The sequence below is a fragment of the Chlorocebus sabaeus genome, chromosome 13 (assembly GCF_047675955.1).
Source record: "Chlorocebus sabaeus isolate Y175 chromosome 13, mChlSab1.0.hap1, whole genome shotgun sequence".
Classification (NCBI taxonomy): Eukaryota; Metazoa; Chordata; class Mammalia; order Primates; family Cercopithecidae; genus Chlorocebus; species Chlorocebus sabaeus.
Genome location: NC_132916.1, coordinates 19821746 through 19837034, shown reverse-complemented (window position 1 = coordinate 19837034; position 15289 = coordinate 19821746). Strand labels below are relative to the sequence as shown.

The following is a 15289-nucleotide window of genomic DNA, read 5'->3' as shown; positions in this document are numbered from 1 at the left end:
AATACCCAAGGGATATGATTATATGATTACCCAACACCCTAATACAATTTAAGAGTAGAGTGATCCAAAGGAGAAAATAGTGTCTTCAAAAATGTTGCTATTAGAAATATTTCTTTTCTCTAAGGGAGGATGCAGGCTAAAGCATTTTACATGTGTGTTTACTTTTATAAATTTTCTAAGTGAGGGTAGAATTCTTTTTTTTTTTTTTTTTCCAGATAGTTTCACTCTTGTTGCCCAGGCTGGAGTGCAGTGGTGCAATCTCGGCTCTCCACAGCCTCCACCTCCCAGGTTCAAGCGATTCTCTTGCCTCAGCCTTCCTAGTAGCTGGGATCACGGATGTGCACCACCACACCCAGTTAATTTTTTTTTTTTTTTTTTTTTTTGTATTTTTGGTAGAGATGGGGTTGCACCATGTTGGCCAGGCTGGACTCAAACTCCTGAACTCAGGTGATCCTCCTGCCTCGGCCTCCTAGAGTCCTGGGATTACAGGCGTGAGCCACTATGCCCTGCCAGAAGTGGAATTCTTATCAACATCTTTCTATGTTGATAATCAGGTAGTCCCTAACATTAATACCCTAAAATGCAATTTTTTAGTTTTGATGGAAAATTGATTCTAAATTGATTCTATCACTTCTCTTTCTTTTTTTTTTTTGAGATGGTATTTTGCTCATGTTGTCCAGGCTAGAGAGCAGTGGCACGATCTCGGCTCACTGCAACCTCTGCCTCAGAGAAATGTTCGAGAGAAATGTTCAAGCATTTCTCCTGCCTGAGCCTCCTGAGTAGCTGGGATTATAGGCACGCACCACCATGCCCAGCTACTTTTGTATTTTTAGTAGAGACGGGGTTTCTCCATGTTGGTCAGGCTGGTCTCCAACGCCTGACCTCAGGTGATCCGCCCACCTCGGCCTCCTAAAGTGCTGGGATTACAGGCATGAGCCACCGCACCTAGCCGGTTCTATCACTTGTATGATTGAGAATTTTTAAATTATCAAAAAAGTCTGATTTTTCATGTAACACTTTGACCAGTCTTACCCTATGAATGTTTTCATCCGCCTTCTCACACTTTGCATCCACTAGTGAAAGTGCTTCTATTTTTCTACATATGGTACAGTAAAGATTTTAGAGCCTTCTGAGCCGGGCACGGTGGTTCACACCTATAACCCCAGCACTTTGGGAGATCAAGGTGAGCAGATCACTGAGGCCAGGAGTTTCAAACCAGGCTAGCCAACATGGTGAAACCCCGTCTCTACTAAAAATACAAAAAGTAGTCAGGAGTGTTGGCAGGTGCCTGTAATCCCAGCTGCTAATAAGGCGGAGGTTGCAGTCAGCTGAGATCGTGCCACTGCACTCCAGCCTGGGTAACAGAGAGAGACTCTATCTCAAAAAAAAAAAAATTAGATCCTTCTAATAAGATGAAGCCCAGTGTCAAAAAATCTAAAGATTAGGATATGAAGTCATTCTGACAGATTATGCTGTGGAATGTACATCCCTGTTCCTTTCTTCTGAGCCTTATTTTCATGTTAATCGTTTAAACTACATACTATATGCCAAGAACTTTATGTACCTTATCATATTTCATTTTCACAAAATTTTAGGAGGTTGATATTACTCCCATTAATTAACAGGCCCAACATCACAATTTCTAGCAAGAGGAAGAGCTATGCTTTTAATGCAAGTCTGACTCTGAATTCTGTGGTCTAATCTGCAGTCTGTGTTGCATCCACATTAAGTGTTTTAAATGTTCACTATGAATTCTCTTGAGCTATTTATTTCTATCTCTAATTATGCCATATTTTAAAAATCACAGTGATACTTGGGCTTGTGTGAAGAGATAGTGTGTCTAGATGTTTCTTCCTGGCTCAGTGTGAGGTATGATTTTCCAAAGCACGTGGTGTGCTTCATTACATTTTTAAAATCCATTTATCACAGGTTAATAACTTAGATGACTTTTTTTTTTTTTTTTCTTGAGATGGAGTCTTGCTATGTCACCCAGGCTGGAGTGCAGTGGCATGATCTTGGCTCACTGCAACCTCCACCTTCCAGGTTCAAGCAATTCTCCTGCCTCAGCCTCCCAAGTAGCTAGGACTACAGGTGCACACCACCATGCCCAGCTGATTTTGTATTTTTAGTAGAGATGGGGTTTTGCCATGTTGGCCAGGCTTGTCTTGAACTCCTGACCTCAGGTGATCCACCTGCCTTGGCCTCCCAAAGTGCTAGGATTACAGGCGTGAACCACTGCACCTGGCCGGATGGCCATTTCTCTAATGTAAAATGTGAAGCAGGCCCAGTGGAGGGTCCCAGGGCTGTACCAGAGGTGACCAACCCGCAGCCATGCCCTGACATCCTAACTTCCTTGATGAAAAATGAGTCCATTATTCAGTGTGCTGGCTGTTTGCAAGGAGCAATGGGTTAGAAATGACAATGTGCTGAAAGTCTTTTTTTCCCTCCAATTGTTTACAGGGAAGGTTGCGTGTGGCTCTGCAAGAATACATTTTGGTGGACTCATTGAGGAAGATGATGTGAGTCTCCTTGCTGCAGCTCTGCGAATTCAGGTTTGTTCGACATGGCTGTCTGAGAAACCTTGAGTTTGGAAGTTTGATTAATAGTTGCTAACAGTTTACAAGTGGTTTCTGTTTACCAGGTACAGTGTTAAACACTTCATACACAGTGTTAGGCCCATTTGATAAATGAAGAAATAGTGATTTTGAAAAATGAAGTGAGTTGCCTGTGATCACATGGCATGTGTGGGGCGGGGATCCATACTGGGGACTGTGTGTGTGTTATCTTGTGCTGTGTAATAAATTATCTCACAATTTAGTAACTGGAGCAACAAGGCATTTATTATCTCACAGTTTCTTCAAATCAGAGATTTGGCAGTAGATTAACAGATTAGGTGGTATGTTAGTCCATTCTTGCATTGCTATAAAGAAATATCAGCTACTCGGGAGGCTGAGTGAGGCAGGAGGATTGCTTGAACCCAGGAGACAGAGGTTGCAGTGAGCTGAGATTGCACCACTGAACTCCAACCTGGGTGACAGAGGGAGACCAGAAAAAAAAAAAAAAAAAAGGAAAAGAAAAGAAATACCCAAGACTGTGGTTAACTTAGAAAGAAAACAGATTAAATTGGCTCACCGTTCTTTTTTTTTTTCTCCTTGAAATGGAGTCTCACTTTGTCACCCAGGCTGGAGTGCAATGGTGCAATCTTGGCTCACTACAACCTCCACCTCCCGGGTTTAAGCGATTCTCATGCCTCAGCCTCCTGAGTAGCTGGGATTACAGGCACGCACCATCACACCAAGCTAATTTTTTTTTTTTTTTTTTTTTTTTTGAGACGGAGTCTCGCTCTGTCGCCCAGGCTGGAGTGCAGTGGCCGGATCTCAGCTCACTGCAAGCTCCGCCTCCCAGGTTCACGCCATTCTCCTGCCTCAGCCTCCCGAGTAGCTGGGACTACAGGTGCCCGCCACCTCGCCTGGCTAGTTTTTTGTATTTTTAGTAGAGACAGGGTTTCACCATGTTGGCCAGGCTGGTCTCAAACTCCTGGCCTTGTGTGATCTACCCGCCTCGGCCTCCCAAAGTGCTGGGATTACAGGCATGAGCCACCGCGCCTGACCTGGCTCACAGTTCTGCAGGCCTTACAGGAAGCATAACACAGGCATCTGCTTCTGGAGAGGCCTCTCCAAGCTTCCAATAATGGCAGAAGGTGAAGGGAAAGCAGGCATCTCACAAGGTGTGAACAGGAGCAGGGAGTAAGGGGGTGGTGCTACATACTTTTAAATGACCAGATCTCATGAAAACTCACTCATTATCACAAGGATGCTACCAAGGGGGATGATGCTAAACTGTCATGAGAAACCAGCCCCTGTGATCCCATCACCTCCCACCAGGCCCCACGTCTAACACTGGGGATTATATTTCAAGATGAGATTTGGGCAGGGGCACACATCCAAACTATATCAGATGGTTTGGGCTCAGGATCTCTCATGCATTTGAAGTGAAGATGTCAGCTGGGGCTACAGTCATCTGAGGGGTTGACTGGGGCTGGAGGATCTGTTTCCAGGATGGCATACTCACATGGCTGTGGGCATGTGTATTTCATTCCTCGTTGGCCATCAGCAGATGCCTTGCTTCCTCATCATGTCCACCTCTCTGTAGGGCTGCTCACAGTATGGCAGCTAACTTCCCCCAGTATGAGCAATCCAGGGGAGGGAACCAGAAGGAGTCTTGCAGTATGGATGACCTAGGCTCTGACATCATGTGCCGCCACTTCCTTTTATCCTGTTTGTTAGAAGTATATCACTAAGTCCGGTTCATTTTTTTTTTTTTTTTTTTTTTTGAGACGGAGTCTCGCTTCGTTTCCCAGGCTGGAGTGCAGTGGCGCAATCTCGGCTCACTGCAAGCTCCGCCTCCCGGGTTCACGCCATTCTCCTGCCTCAGCCTCCCGAGTAGCTGGGACTACAGGCGCCCACCACTGCGCCCGGCTAATTTTTTCTATTTTTAGTAGAGACAGGGTTTCACCATGGTCTCGATCTCCTGACCTTGTGATCCGCCCGCCTCGGCCTCCCAAAGTGCTGGGATTACAGGCGTGAGCCACCGCGCCCGGCCTAAGTCCGGTTCATATTCAAGAGAAGGAGAATTGTCCTCACCTCTTCAAGAAAGGAGTATTAAAGTATTTGTAGGCATTTTCAAACCATCACCACCTGTGTGACCTAAAGGCGAAGGTCACCAGTGTTCCACCATGTAAGCTGAGTGTTCTCATAGTGCTGGAGCCTGCAGTGATGGTGGCCTCTGGCAGTGACATTTAGTTCATATCTTTCTTCTGTACAGGGTAATACACAACTGAAACTCTTTACCTCAAAATGGGTCATTGTACATTTTTGTAAGGATTATAAGTTACATTTCCATCAAAGCCAAATTTTGTTTTTATTTATTTTTATTTCATTTACTTATAATTTATATGCATACATAGCACTATTCAGTAATTCAATTTGCTTGTTCTTTTATACCAACTACAGAAGGATGGTATTTGGAAGCTGAGCATCCAAGCTGATCATTCATGCAGTCTTGTATTTTCTTCATTTTTCTTTTCTAAATCAGATGACGAACCTATTCAGTATAAGTTTATCCATGTACATGATGTCTTTTGTGAACACTTAATCTATTTTATTTATTTATTCATTCATTGATTTATTTATTTTATTGAGACAGGTGTCACCCAGGCTGGAATGCAGTGGCACGATCTCAGTTCACTGCAGCCTGCACCTCTCAGGTTCAATCCTCCTGGGTAGCTGGGATTACAGGCACATGCCACCACACCTGGCTAATTTTTTTTTTTTTTGAGATGGAGTTTCACTCTTGTTGCCCAGTCTGGAGCGCAATGGTGCAATCTCGGCTCACCGCAACCTCCACCTCCCGAGTTCAAGCCGCAGCCTCTCGAGTAGCTGGGATTACAGGCATGCGCCACCATACCCAGCTAATTTTGTATTTTTAGTAGAGACGGGGTTTCTCCATGTTAGTCAGGCTGGTCTTGAACTCCCGACCTCAGGTGATCTGCTTGCCTTAGCCTCCCAAAGAGGATTACAGGCGTGAGCCACTACACCCGGCCTAATTTCTGTATTTTTAATAGAGACAGGGTTTCACCATGTTGCCCAGGCTGGTCTTGAATTCCTGACCTCAAGTGATCTGCCTACCTCAGCCTCCCAAAGTGCTGGGATTACAGGCATGAGCCACCTCACCTGGCCTATTTATTCATTTATTTTTAAAGAGACAGAATCTCAGCTAGGATGAAGTGCAGTGGTGTGGTCTTGTCTCACTGGAGCCTCAAACTTCTGGGCTCAAACAATCCTCCCACCTCAGCCTCCCGAGTAGCTGGGATTATAGGCGCATGTCACCACACCTGGATTTTTTAATAGTGTATTTTCTTACATTTTCCTGTTTTTCTTTTTTAAATTTTTTAAATTTAACAAAAACAATGAACATAGTCAGAAGTTCTGGCCTGTGACTTGATATACAAGTACATTGTATATTGGATGTACATTGTAAAAAACATTCTCAGATTCATTGCTGTAAGTATGAAGAGCTAATAGTCTGCAAGGGAACTATAGAATTAAGCCGGATCATCCAGTTCATGCGTTCATATTTAAGAAACAAAGCAGCTTCTTTTGATACTATCAAACTCTTCAGTACGGTATTGAATAGTTGTAGATTCTAACTAGGCATGCAGGTTTTCACATTTTCATTTTTAAGAAAAACCTACAAACCTAGTTACACGTGAATAAAAATATTCCTAATATCCCCTTGGCTTATTGTACAACTGGATAATCTTGTTTTGTAACATCCACAAACAGTATTTCCATGGTTTAAGTGCGTGCCCTGTCAGCTTTTACGATTCTAACATGTTTTCCTCTCTCTCCCTGCTGAAGAATATGGTCAGTAGTGGAAGGAGATGGCTTCGTGAACAGCAGCACAGGCGGTGGAGACTTCACTGCTTGAAACTTCAGCCTCTCTCCCCTGTGCCAAGGTAACACTGGTGATTTATTTATACTGATGTCAGCTCAGCCAGTGCCTTAGACCCAGTTAGTCATGGGGGAGAAGCACAACTCATGCTACTGTGGTTTTGATAGTAGATAATTTTCTCTATTCATTAAATTGCCACCCTATTTTCTCTATTGTAAATTCTCCAAAATTAAATCTAATGAATGTATTACTGTGTTCTGTCAGTTCTAAAAAGGCATATTTTAAAAATTTCGATACTTTCTATATTAAATGGCGGTTTTTTAATGATGTTTTAAAACTAATTTATATTAACTAATTTAATTTCAATGATGTTTCCTATATTTAATGGCAGTGGGGTTTTTTCCTTTTTTTTTTTTTCCAAGATGGAGTCTTGCTCTGTTGCCCAGACTGGAGTGCAGTGGCGCAATCTCAGCTAACTGTAACCTCCACCTCCCAGGTTCAGACTATTCTCCTGCTTCAGCCTCCCGATCGGGTAGCTGAGATTACAGGTGCACGCTACCACACCCAGCTAATTTTTGTATTTTTAGTAGAGACAGGGGTTTCGCCATTTTGGCCAGGCCGATCTCAAACTCCTGACCTCAGGTGATCTGCCCACCTCAGTCTCCGAAAGTGTTGGGATTACAGGCGTGAGCCACCATGCCTGGCCTGGCAGTGTTTTTTCTTCTTAATGGTCCATGAAGTCATGGTTTTAAATCTGATAAAATATGGTAATATAATATTTGGAATATGCTTTTCAGTGTCAGAAATGCCCAACACATATATATCTGCCTGGTCTTAAGGACCATGTAGGTTTCTACTCTGGGGACAAATGATCACCCAAACCAAACGTTCCACGTGGCAACTGAGCTCAGCTTTCTTCAGAACAATCTGATAGGATAGTCTGTGTTCGTCTAGGTGGGTATTTTCCTCAGAGTGCTCTTTGATGAAGTCTAAGCTACATATTTTATCTGTAAATTTGGAAATATAAACTGTAGGTCATAGTCTCAGCATGTGGTTTAGAGTGATTGGGTAGGGATGACATCTGAAACAGACAGCCGCATTTTCCAGCCTGATGATGAGTCATCTGTGTCTGTCCCACTCCAAGAAATTGGTCCCACCCCCATTATCCAGGTGTGCGTAGTGCCAGGTGTGCAACCCCAGGTAATCTCATCTAGCAATGCTGGAATGCACAGAGTGCAGATGAGATAAAATCCCTCTGGTAACTGACTCTTTTTTTTTTTTTTTTTTTTTTTTTTTGAGACAGAGTCTTGCTCTGGTCTTGAACTCTTGACCTCAGGTGTTCCACCCACCTCAGCCTACCAAAGTGCTGGGATTACCGGCATGAGCCACCACACCGAGCCTGACTCATTTTTTACCTGATAACCAGTTGCTTTATAGAACTGAACTCCATTTCCTGGGGCTGTCAGATGAACACCCTGGTTCAATTCTACCCACCAGGAGGGTGTGACCCTCTTGGACATGTTCTCATCCCTGCAATAGACGAAACATCTCAGTTATGTTCTCTATTCATTAATTATGTAAGTTGCAATGAGGAATGTTATTTCTGTAATATCATCCCTGGGCTTGTGCAATCTGTTTCATAAAATATCTTATTTTAGAGTTATTTATGTTGTTATAAGACTTTAGATTTTGAAAGCAAATCAATAATTTCTACCTACAGAGTGGTAAAAAAGATTAAGATAGATTTCACCAAATTGTGTACCAAAGTTTCAAAGTAAATTCTTGTTTAACCAGTAATTTGGTTGAATAATTAAACCCTTTTCTCCCCCAAGAAGAATTTACTTTGAAATCATCGATTTCTAGACCCACTGGGCAAAGAGAAGCAGGCTGAGTCGTTTATACATCACCCAAAAAATCGCGATGGTGTCTCTATGACCCTTTAGTAAAAAGGAAACCTTACAGGTGTTTGGTTTGGTTTGTTTTTAAGACAGAGCCTTGCTCTGTTGCCCAGGCTGGAGTGCAGTGGCTTGATCTCTGCTCACTGTAACCTTCACCTCCTGGGTTCAAGCGAGGACATCTGGCTAATTTTTGTATTTTCAGTAGAGACAGGGTTTCACCATGTTGGCCAGGCTGGTCTCGAACTCCTGACCTCAAGTGATCTGCCCTCCTGTGCTCCCAAAGTACTGGGCTTACAGGCATGAGCCACCATGCCCGGCCTGTTTTGTTTTTGTTTGTTTGTTTTATGAGACAGAGTCTCCCTCTGTCGCCCAGGCTGGAGTGCAGTAGTGTGATCTCAGCTCACCTCAACCTCCACCTCCTGGGTTCAAGTGATTATCCTGCCTCAGCCTCCCGAGTAGCTGAGACTACAGGTGCGACCACCACACCTGACTAATTTATTTGTATTTTTAGTAGAGACGGGATTTTGCTGTGTTGGCCAGGCTGGTCTCAAACTCATGGACTCAAGTGATCCTCCCACCTTGGTCTCCCAAAGTGCTGGGATTATAGGTGTGAGCCACTGCGGCCTGCCAAAAGCTTACACATTATTCAAGATTAAGCTCTTCAATTTAGGAGATTGTGGGAAGAGAGAGACAGAAAAAAAGTTATGGCCAGGAAGGCAAAACGAAGTAGGAGGCTAGAAAAGAAAGGTTGGATGGGTGGAGGCCTGGAAAGGGATACTCAGCAGCCCGTGGGGGGATTACCTGAACTCCTAGTTTCTGTGGTGCCCTTTGGAGAAATCTGGGTGGAGGTGTGTTTGCTGTTACCTCTTACCCCAGGTCAGGCCCCCACAGGATCCTGGAGGAGAGTCTAGGGTGGTCTGAACACTGAGGGTAGATTGCCCGCTGTAGCTACAGAAACAGGGCCAAGGGGCTGACTAAAGTCCACTGAGGGGATTGATCTGCCCACCGAAAGAAAGCAGATCACAACTAAAATAAGTGTTCCGGGGTGAGTGAAGGAATAGCTGTGCTCTCTGATGCAACCTTTAAGGGCAGTTCCCTGCTGCGTGGTCTCCCTGGGTTAGTCTTGCTGCTGAGGGAACAGGTGTGCCTTCCATCTCTCACTCTCAGACACATGAAGGGCCTGACTCCCCAGCAAAGAAATGACTGAGCACGTGAGCCCCAGAGGGGGCTCTTCCGGAAGAGCATTACACATGCTGGTATCCAGACCACTCCTGTAAGACAAGCAGTGGTGGCCAGTAAAATAGAAGAGTTCAGTTAGGTGCCCAGTGACACTCTGGAGTGCCTACAATTTCCTGTCTGAACTTGGGCTCAGGGCACTAGGTCCTTTTACCGACAGTTATGTAATTAATAAAATATTTTGAAATATGGTTTTAGACTGTAAATAGAGAGAGGGGAAGTGCGGACACAGATAAAACAAAATAGCATTTCCACATTTTTTCTTTTTTTTTGTACTTAATCTCTAATGTGATAGTAACGTTCACATTTTTGAATAGCCAAGGGAAACATGTGGTGAGCCCAGTCGGAGATTATTATGCGATGGCCCTCTATTCATGGCTAATGAATACCGTGATGCCCACACAGAGCATTTGCTCTGTAGTCGAACCACACTTGCAGGAGATTGGATTTGGACACATTATAATACACAGTTCTTCTCTCTATGCCGTAGGTGTTATACTTCCACCTGGACACAAGTTTAGGATCTTTGCGAGATTTTTGGAGTTGCATTTCTACAATGATGCACCATTTTCTCATACACGTTAATTGTTAGCAGTTGTGCTTATTACTGCCTGGGAGAAAGGACCCCAAAGCAATTGCATTGATTTCATTGTTGGCGTGATGTGAGGCTGTTCTCACTCCAGTTACGACCACCTAAGCTGAGAAGCCTCTTCTCTCTTTTGTGTTGTCTTTCCCCTCAGTGACATTGAGATTTCAAGAGGACAAACTCCAAAAGCTGTGGATGTCCTTGCCAAGGAGATTGGATTGCTTGCAGATGAAATTGAAATCTATGGCAAAAGCAAAGCCAAAGTACGTTTGTCCGTGCTAGAAAGGTTAAAGAATCAAGCAGATGGGAAATACGTCTTAGTTGCTGGGTAAGACACCATGTAACATCCACTTGACCAAGCAGACATCTTTACAAAACTCTTCCCTGTACCCTTGTCCTTGTACCCCTCAATCCATCCTATTCTCACATTTGACATTTTGTCCATTTCATCTGGCATTTCTTTATTTGGTGTGAGGTAAGTTTTTATTTTCAGGACAGAGCAAATTAGTCAACTCTACAAAATATAAAGTCAAACAAGTTGCAGTGCTTTATCTTTTGTTTCTCATATTATGTTGTTATTACCCCTGCTCCCCCTTGGCTTTTTTAATTTCATTTTTCATTATAAAAATCAAGATAGGAATTGAAAGTAAAATATTTTGAACTCAGCAGTTTGTTTTGTGCATTCTACTTGAAATATTTTAATGGAAAAGGTACAGATAATCGTATGAAACATATTTTCCTGTTAATATCCTTGATCTTACTGATATATTCACATTACAAAAGCTCATTATTTGCCTTCTTCTGCATTTCAGAACTAATGTTGAGCCATTTTCACTTGTGTTGGTTATTTTATAAAAGACAAATTCATAGTTTTTATGAAAAGGAGTGTTTGCTTTTTTCCTCTTCTTTTTAAAAAAAGAAGTACATTCACTAGCTGAAAAGATGATAGAAAGCAAGGGATTTCAAATATTTATTCAATGTGACCTGAGGGAACATCATGAGACCATATAAATTCCTTTGTTGCCTTGAAATTTCATTTCAGTGACTATTGCTTATGATGTATAGGCCAAGGCTTCAGGCACAAAAACCTGTTTGTCAGGCAGAGACATTTCTTGAATTGACTCCTAGGTAATTTGTTTTTACATATTTAATTATTAATATAAGTTCTTTTATCTTTATTTCTTTTTCTGGTTATACAAACAATGTAGTTTCATTGTAGAAATATTCTAAAAATTCAGAAAACAGAAGTAAAAAAGTAAAACATCCCAAACCCAAGCACTCAGAGGAAACAACTGTTGGCCTGCGAGGACTGTTGTGATGCTGCTAGAGTCTCAGCCATGAGATCACACTCGCATGCTATTCTGTAAGCAACCTGATTATTTGAGCATATGTGGCATACTGAGCTCCATGTGAGTGAATATTGAGCTATGTTACCATTTTTCATGACAACATAACATTCTATCACTCACGTCCCAGGTTCCTTTTTTTTTTTTTTTTTTTTTTTTTGAGACAGAGTCTCGCTCTGTTGCCAAGGCTGAAATGCAGTGGCATGATCTCGGCTCACTGCAACCTCTGCCTCCCGGGTTCAAGCGATTCTTCTGCCTCAGCCTCCCGAGTAGCTGGGAATACAGGCATGCGCCACCATGCCCAGCTAATTTTTGTATATTTAGTCGAGATGGGGTTTCACCATGTTGACCAGGCTTATCTCGAACTCCTGACCTCAAGTGATCCACCTACCTTGGCCCCTCAAAGTTCTAGGATTACAGGGATGAGTCACCGCACCTGGCCACATCCCAGATTCTTAAATGTGTTGGGGAAGCAGGGGCTGGGGGAGTAGCAAAAATGCCCAGGATGAGGGTGGAGATCCCATCTTACACATCTTCTGGTACCTCTAGTTCCATCAGTAAGTGCTGCCCTGGCTCAGCCACTGGTAGTACTGAGTGTTTCTAATCGTTCAAGGGCGTTGATGCAGAAAAATAATTTGAACATAGAATAGGGATGTTCCACAACTTATTTGACCAATTTTCTATTGATGGGCAATTAAAGTGTTCCCAATTTTTGCCATTCTAAACTGCTAGAATTAACAACCTTGGGCATGTGGATTTGTGCATCTGCTTAATTATCTCCTTAGGAAAAATCCCCAGAGGTGAGTTCAATTATTTATAACTACAAATAAAGCAAAAATATCATCCAAAACAATATCACCTCTTTAATGATATAGTGATTTCTTCAAATCCCTTTTCCCGCCTCCTTTCCCACTTTCGTCTCCTCTTTCTCCTTCTCTTTGTGTAGCTTTTCTTTTCTTTTCTTTTTTTGGAGACAAAGTCACCCAGGCTGGAGTGCACTGCTATGATCTTGGCTCACTGCAACCTCTACCCCCTGAATTCAAGCAATTCTTGTGCCTCAGTTTCCCGAGTAGCTGGGATTCCAGGCGTGCACCTCCATGCCTGGCTAACTTTTTTTGTACTTTTATAGAGATGGGGTTTCGCCGTGTTAGCCAGGTTGGCCTTGAACTCTTGGCCTCAACTGATCAGGAGGAACCGCCTGCCTCCTCCTCCCAAAGTGCTGGGATTACAGCACTTTGTGAGTCATCGTGCCCAGCTTCTGTAGATATTTTTGTAAGAGGGACAGACAGCCAGGGCATCTCAGAATCCCTCAGCAGTTGACGTTGTAAGGAATTCATCCTTTGCTGCACACCTTGGTTGCCTGTGGCTTCACCCTTCTCCCTCAGGCTTCCAGGCTCACTGCAGTTAGATTCCTGAGGCCCTTTCTATCCTAGAACCCCAAACTTAACATCCCCATCATCGAGTGTGGGAAAGTTCCTTGCTGAGGAGAGGGGTTGGCTCCACCTGCAGGCACCCTCTGGGCCCAAATCCTGCAAGGAGCTGCCTCTGGTTAGATTGGCTCTGGGGTCTCCGAGTATGGGGCACAGTTTAGTCAGGGTTGCTTTTATGGCAGTATGCTTGATACATATTTGTTTACAATGAATAAACAAACTCTTGGCCATGACAAGACCTTTACAAAGCATTTGATTTGTGGAACTGGTTCCCTTCTTCCAGGCCTCGGGTGATCTTGGTAGGTGGGTTTGCAGGTTTTCTCACCCTGTCTAGATAGGAACACTTAAGGAAAACTTGGTGGGATGTGTTGTCTGTTTATGAAGGAAGAATCCTGCAGAAGATTTTCTTATCCAGTCCCTCTGCTTTATTCCATTTGGGGCTTGTCAATAAAATCAGAAATCCAGACACGGATGGCCCTGACCTTACCTTGGAACACAAAACTGATACTTCTGAAACAAATCTGTGATGATACTGTTGTCAGGTTCCTTACGTGTAAACAAAGCTGGGCCTCCAGCCTCATGCTGGAGAATGCTAGCTAGCACGGCTGCCTGGGGTTGCAGCCAATGCGGTCCATGGCCAGTAGAACATTTCTCCACATTGGCTCTTTGCTAGCATTAATATGTATAATTGAGCTGAAATTGGCCTGCCATGTTGTAAATAAAAAAGAAGATTAAACATGAATTTTCAAGAACAGAGTAAACACCAAAGGATCAACAATTCTTTTTCTGAAATTCTGATATAAGTTTCTTTACCTAACAAAGACCTTTGAAGGAACAAAATTAAATGGCTTCTTTTTTTTTAAACTATATTGGGAAAAAATAACCGTGCTTGTAAGATTATGATATATGTATGCATTCGTGACAGAGCTTGAAGAGTTTTAGGAAATAGCCATACTGGATTCTATAAGGGAAGAATGAACACTCCTTCTCCCCAACACAACAAATGATATATTTTTTAGGGCTGTAAACTGTCATCAGTATCTAATCCTTTAATAGCTGAATGATTGAGATCAGTTCAGACCACAGGCAAATATTTTATCTATAGTCTAAAGTGGGCCTGGCATGGTGGGTTGTGCCTATATTCCAGTTACTCGGGAGGCTGAGGTGGGTGGATCACTTGAGGCCAGGAGTTCAAGACCAACCTGAGCAGCATAGATCTTTAAAAAATACAAACAAACAGCAAAAAGCAGTGCTGGCTTAAAGCAACATTTGTAATCTAAAGTGAAAAGTTAATTTGAAATAAAAATCACCTTCATATTTTTACATTTGACCAGGTCAGGCGTTAGGGGGAAGTGACATTATCAAACCATCATATGCACTGTTGCAACTTCTTTAAAAATATAAATGACCCCTCCTTTAAATGGAGAATTATTTCCTTTTTCTGTAAGTCTTTTCTAATTCTGAAAATAATATTAGCTTATTGTAAAAAATTTAACATAAAGAAAAGTAAAAAGGAGATAGCTAAGTCTCTCAGAAGTCCATACTTTATTTATACATTCATCTTTTTACACTTTGAGATCATGCTATAAATACCATTTTTGTCCTTTTTCTCTGAACACTATAAATCTTTTTCCATGCTTTAGAAGAATTCAAATACCCAAGTAATTTTTAAATAAAACTAAATAACAATATATTTGTTATTATATATTTGAATTTATATAGAAATATGATTTAAATATATCACCAATGGGATTAAAATATAAAACAATGAGATTTTTAAACATCTTCTATTATTAATAACTCAAATGCAGAACAGATTAAGTCTTTTAAAAAGCCATTCTTCAAACTTTAGGATTTCTTATTCAGTCAGAATCATCTGCGTTTCATCAACTACACATTGCATGGTATTTACACCTACACATCACTTTATTTGCTTTGCCTGACAAAATGAAAAGTATTGGGAATTGTTCAGGGAAATACGCCAAAAGAATCTTAGGGACTCATGAGTTTTACATATTTTCCCAGTTACACTAATGAAAAGGAATTTTGTTTGAGAACTTGACTTGGAGTGCAGCTGCAGGGCATTTGAATCTCAGTCTCCATCAGGCCTGCACCCATTTCTGTGCAGAAGTTTCTAGAATTTCCCTGAATTGGTTGGACAGAGCAGCTAAAAAGGAAGCCCAAACTGATCTGGGAATAGACTGAATTTCACATTAAAGAAAAGGAAAAATTTGAATCATTCACATCATTTCATCTTTTTTTTTTTTTTTTTTTCTGCAGAGGGCCAAATACCTGATTGGATTTTTAAAAAAATGTTTCAACCCTTTATTTTGGTACAAC

At 42.1% G+C, this 15289-nt stretch overlaps 1 protein-coding gene across 7 annotated transcripts in view; it reads left to right on the top strand.

Annotated features, from left to right (window-relative positions):
- Nucleotides 1-15289, top strand: part of MTHFD1L (methylenetetrahydrofolate dehydrogenase (NADP+ dependent) 1 like) — a 233869-nt gene that overhangs the window by 50989 nt on the left and 167591 nt on the right. For all 7 annotated transcript variants that reach the window (XM_038001118.2, XM_038001115.2, XM_073022353.1 and 4 more), the window contains 3 exons: nucleotides 2461-2552; nucleotides 6420-6517; nucleotides 10328-10501. In XM_038001118.2, coding sequence (XP_037857046.2) covers nucleotides 2461-2552; nucleotides 6420-6517; nucleotides 10328-10501 — 364 coding nt within the window. The remainder of the gene's footprint in view (nucleotides 1-2460; nucleotides 2553-6419; nucleotides 6518-10327; nucleotides 10502-15289) is intronic.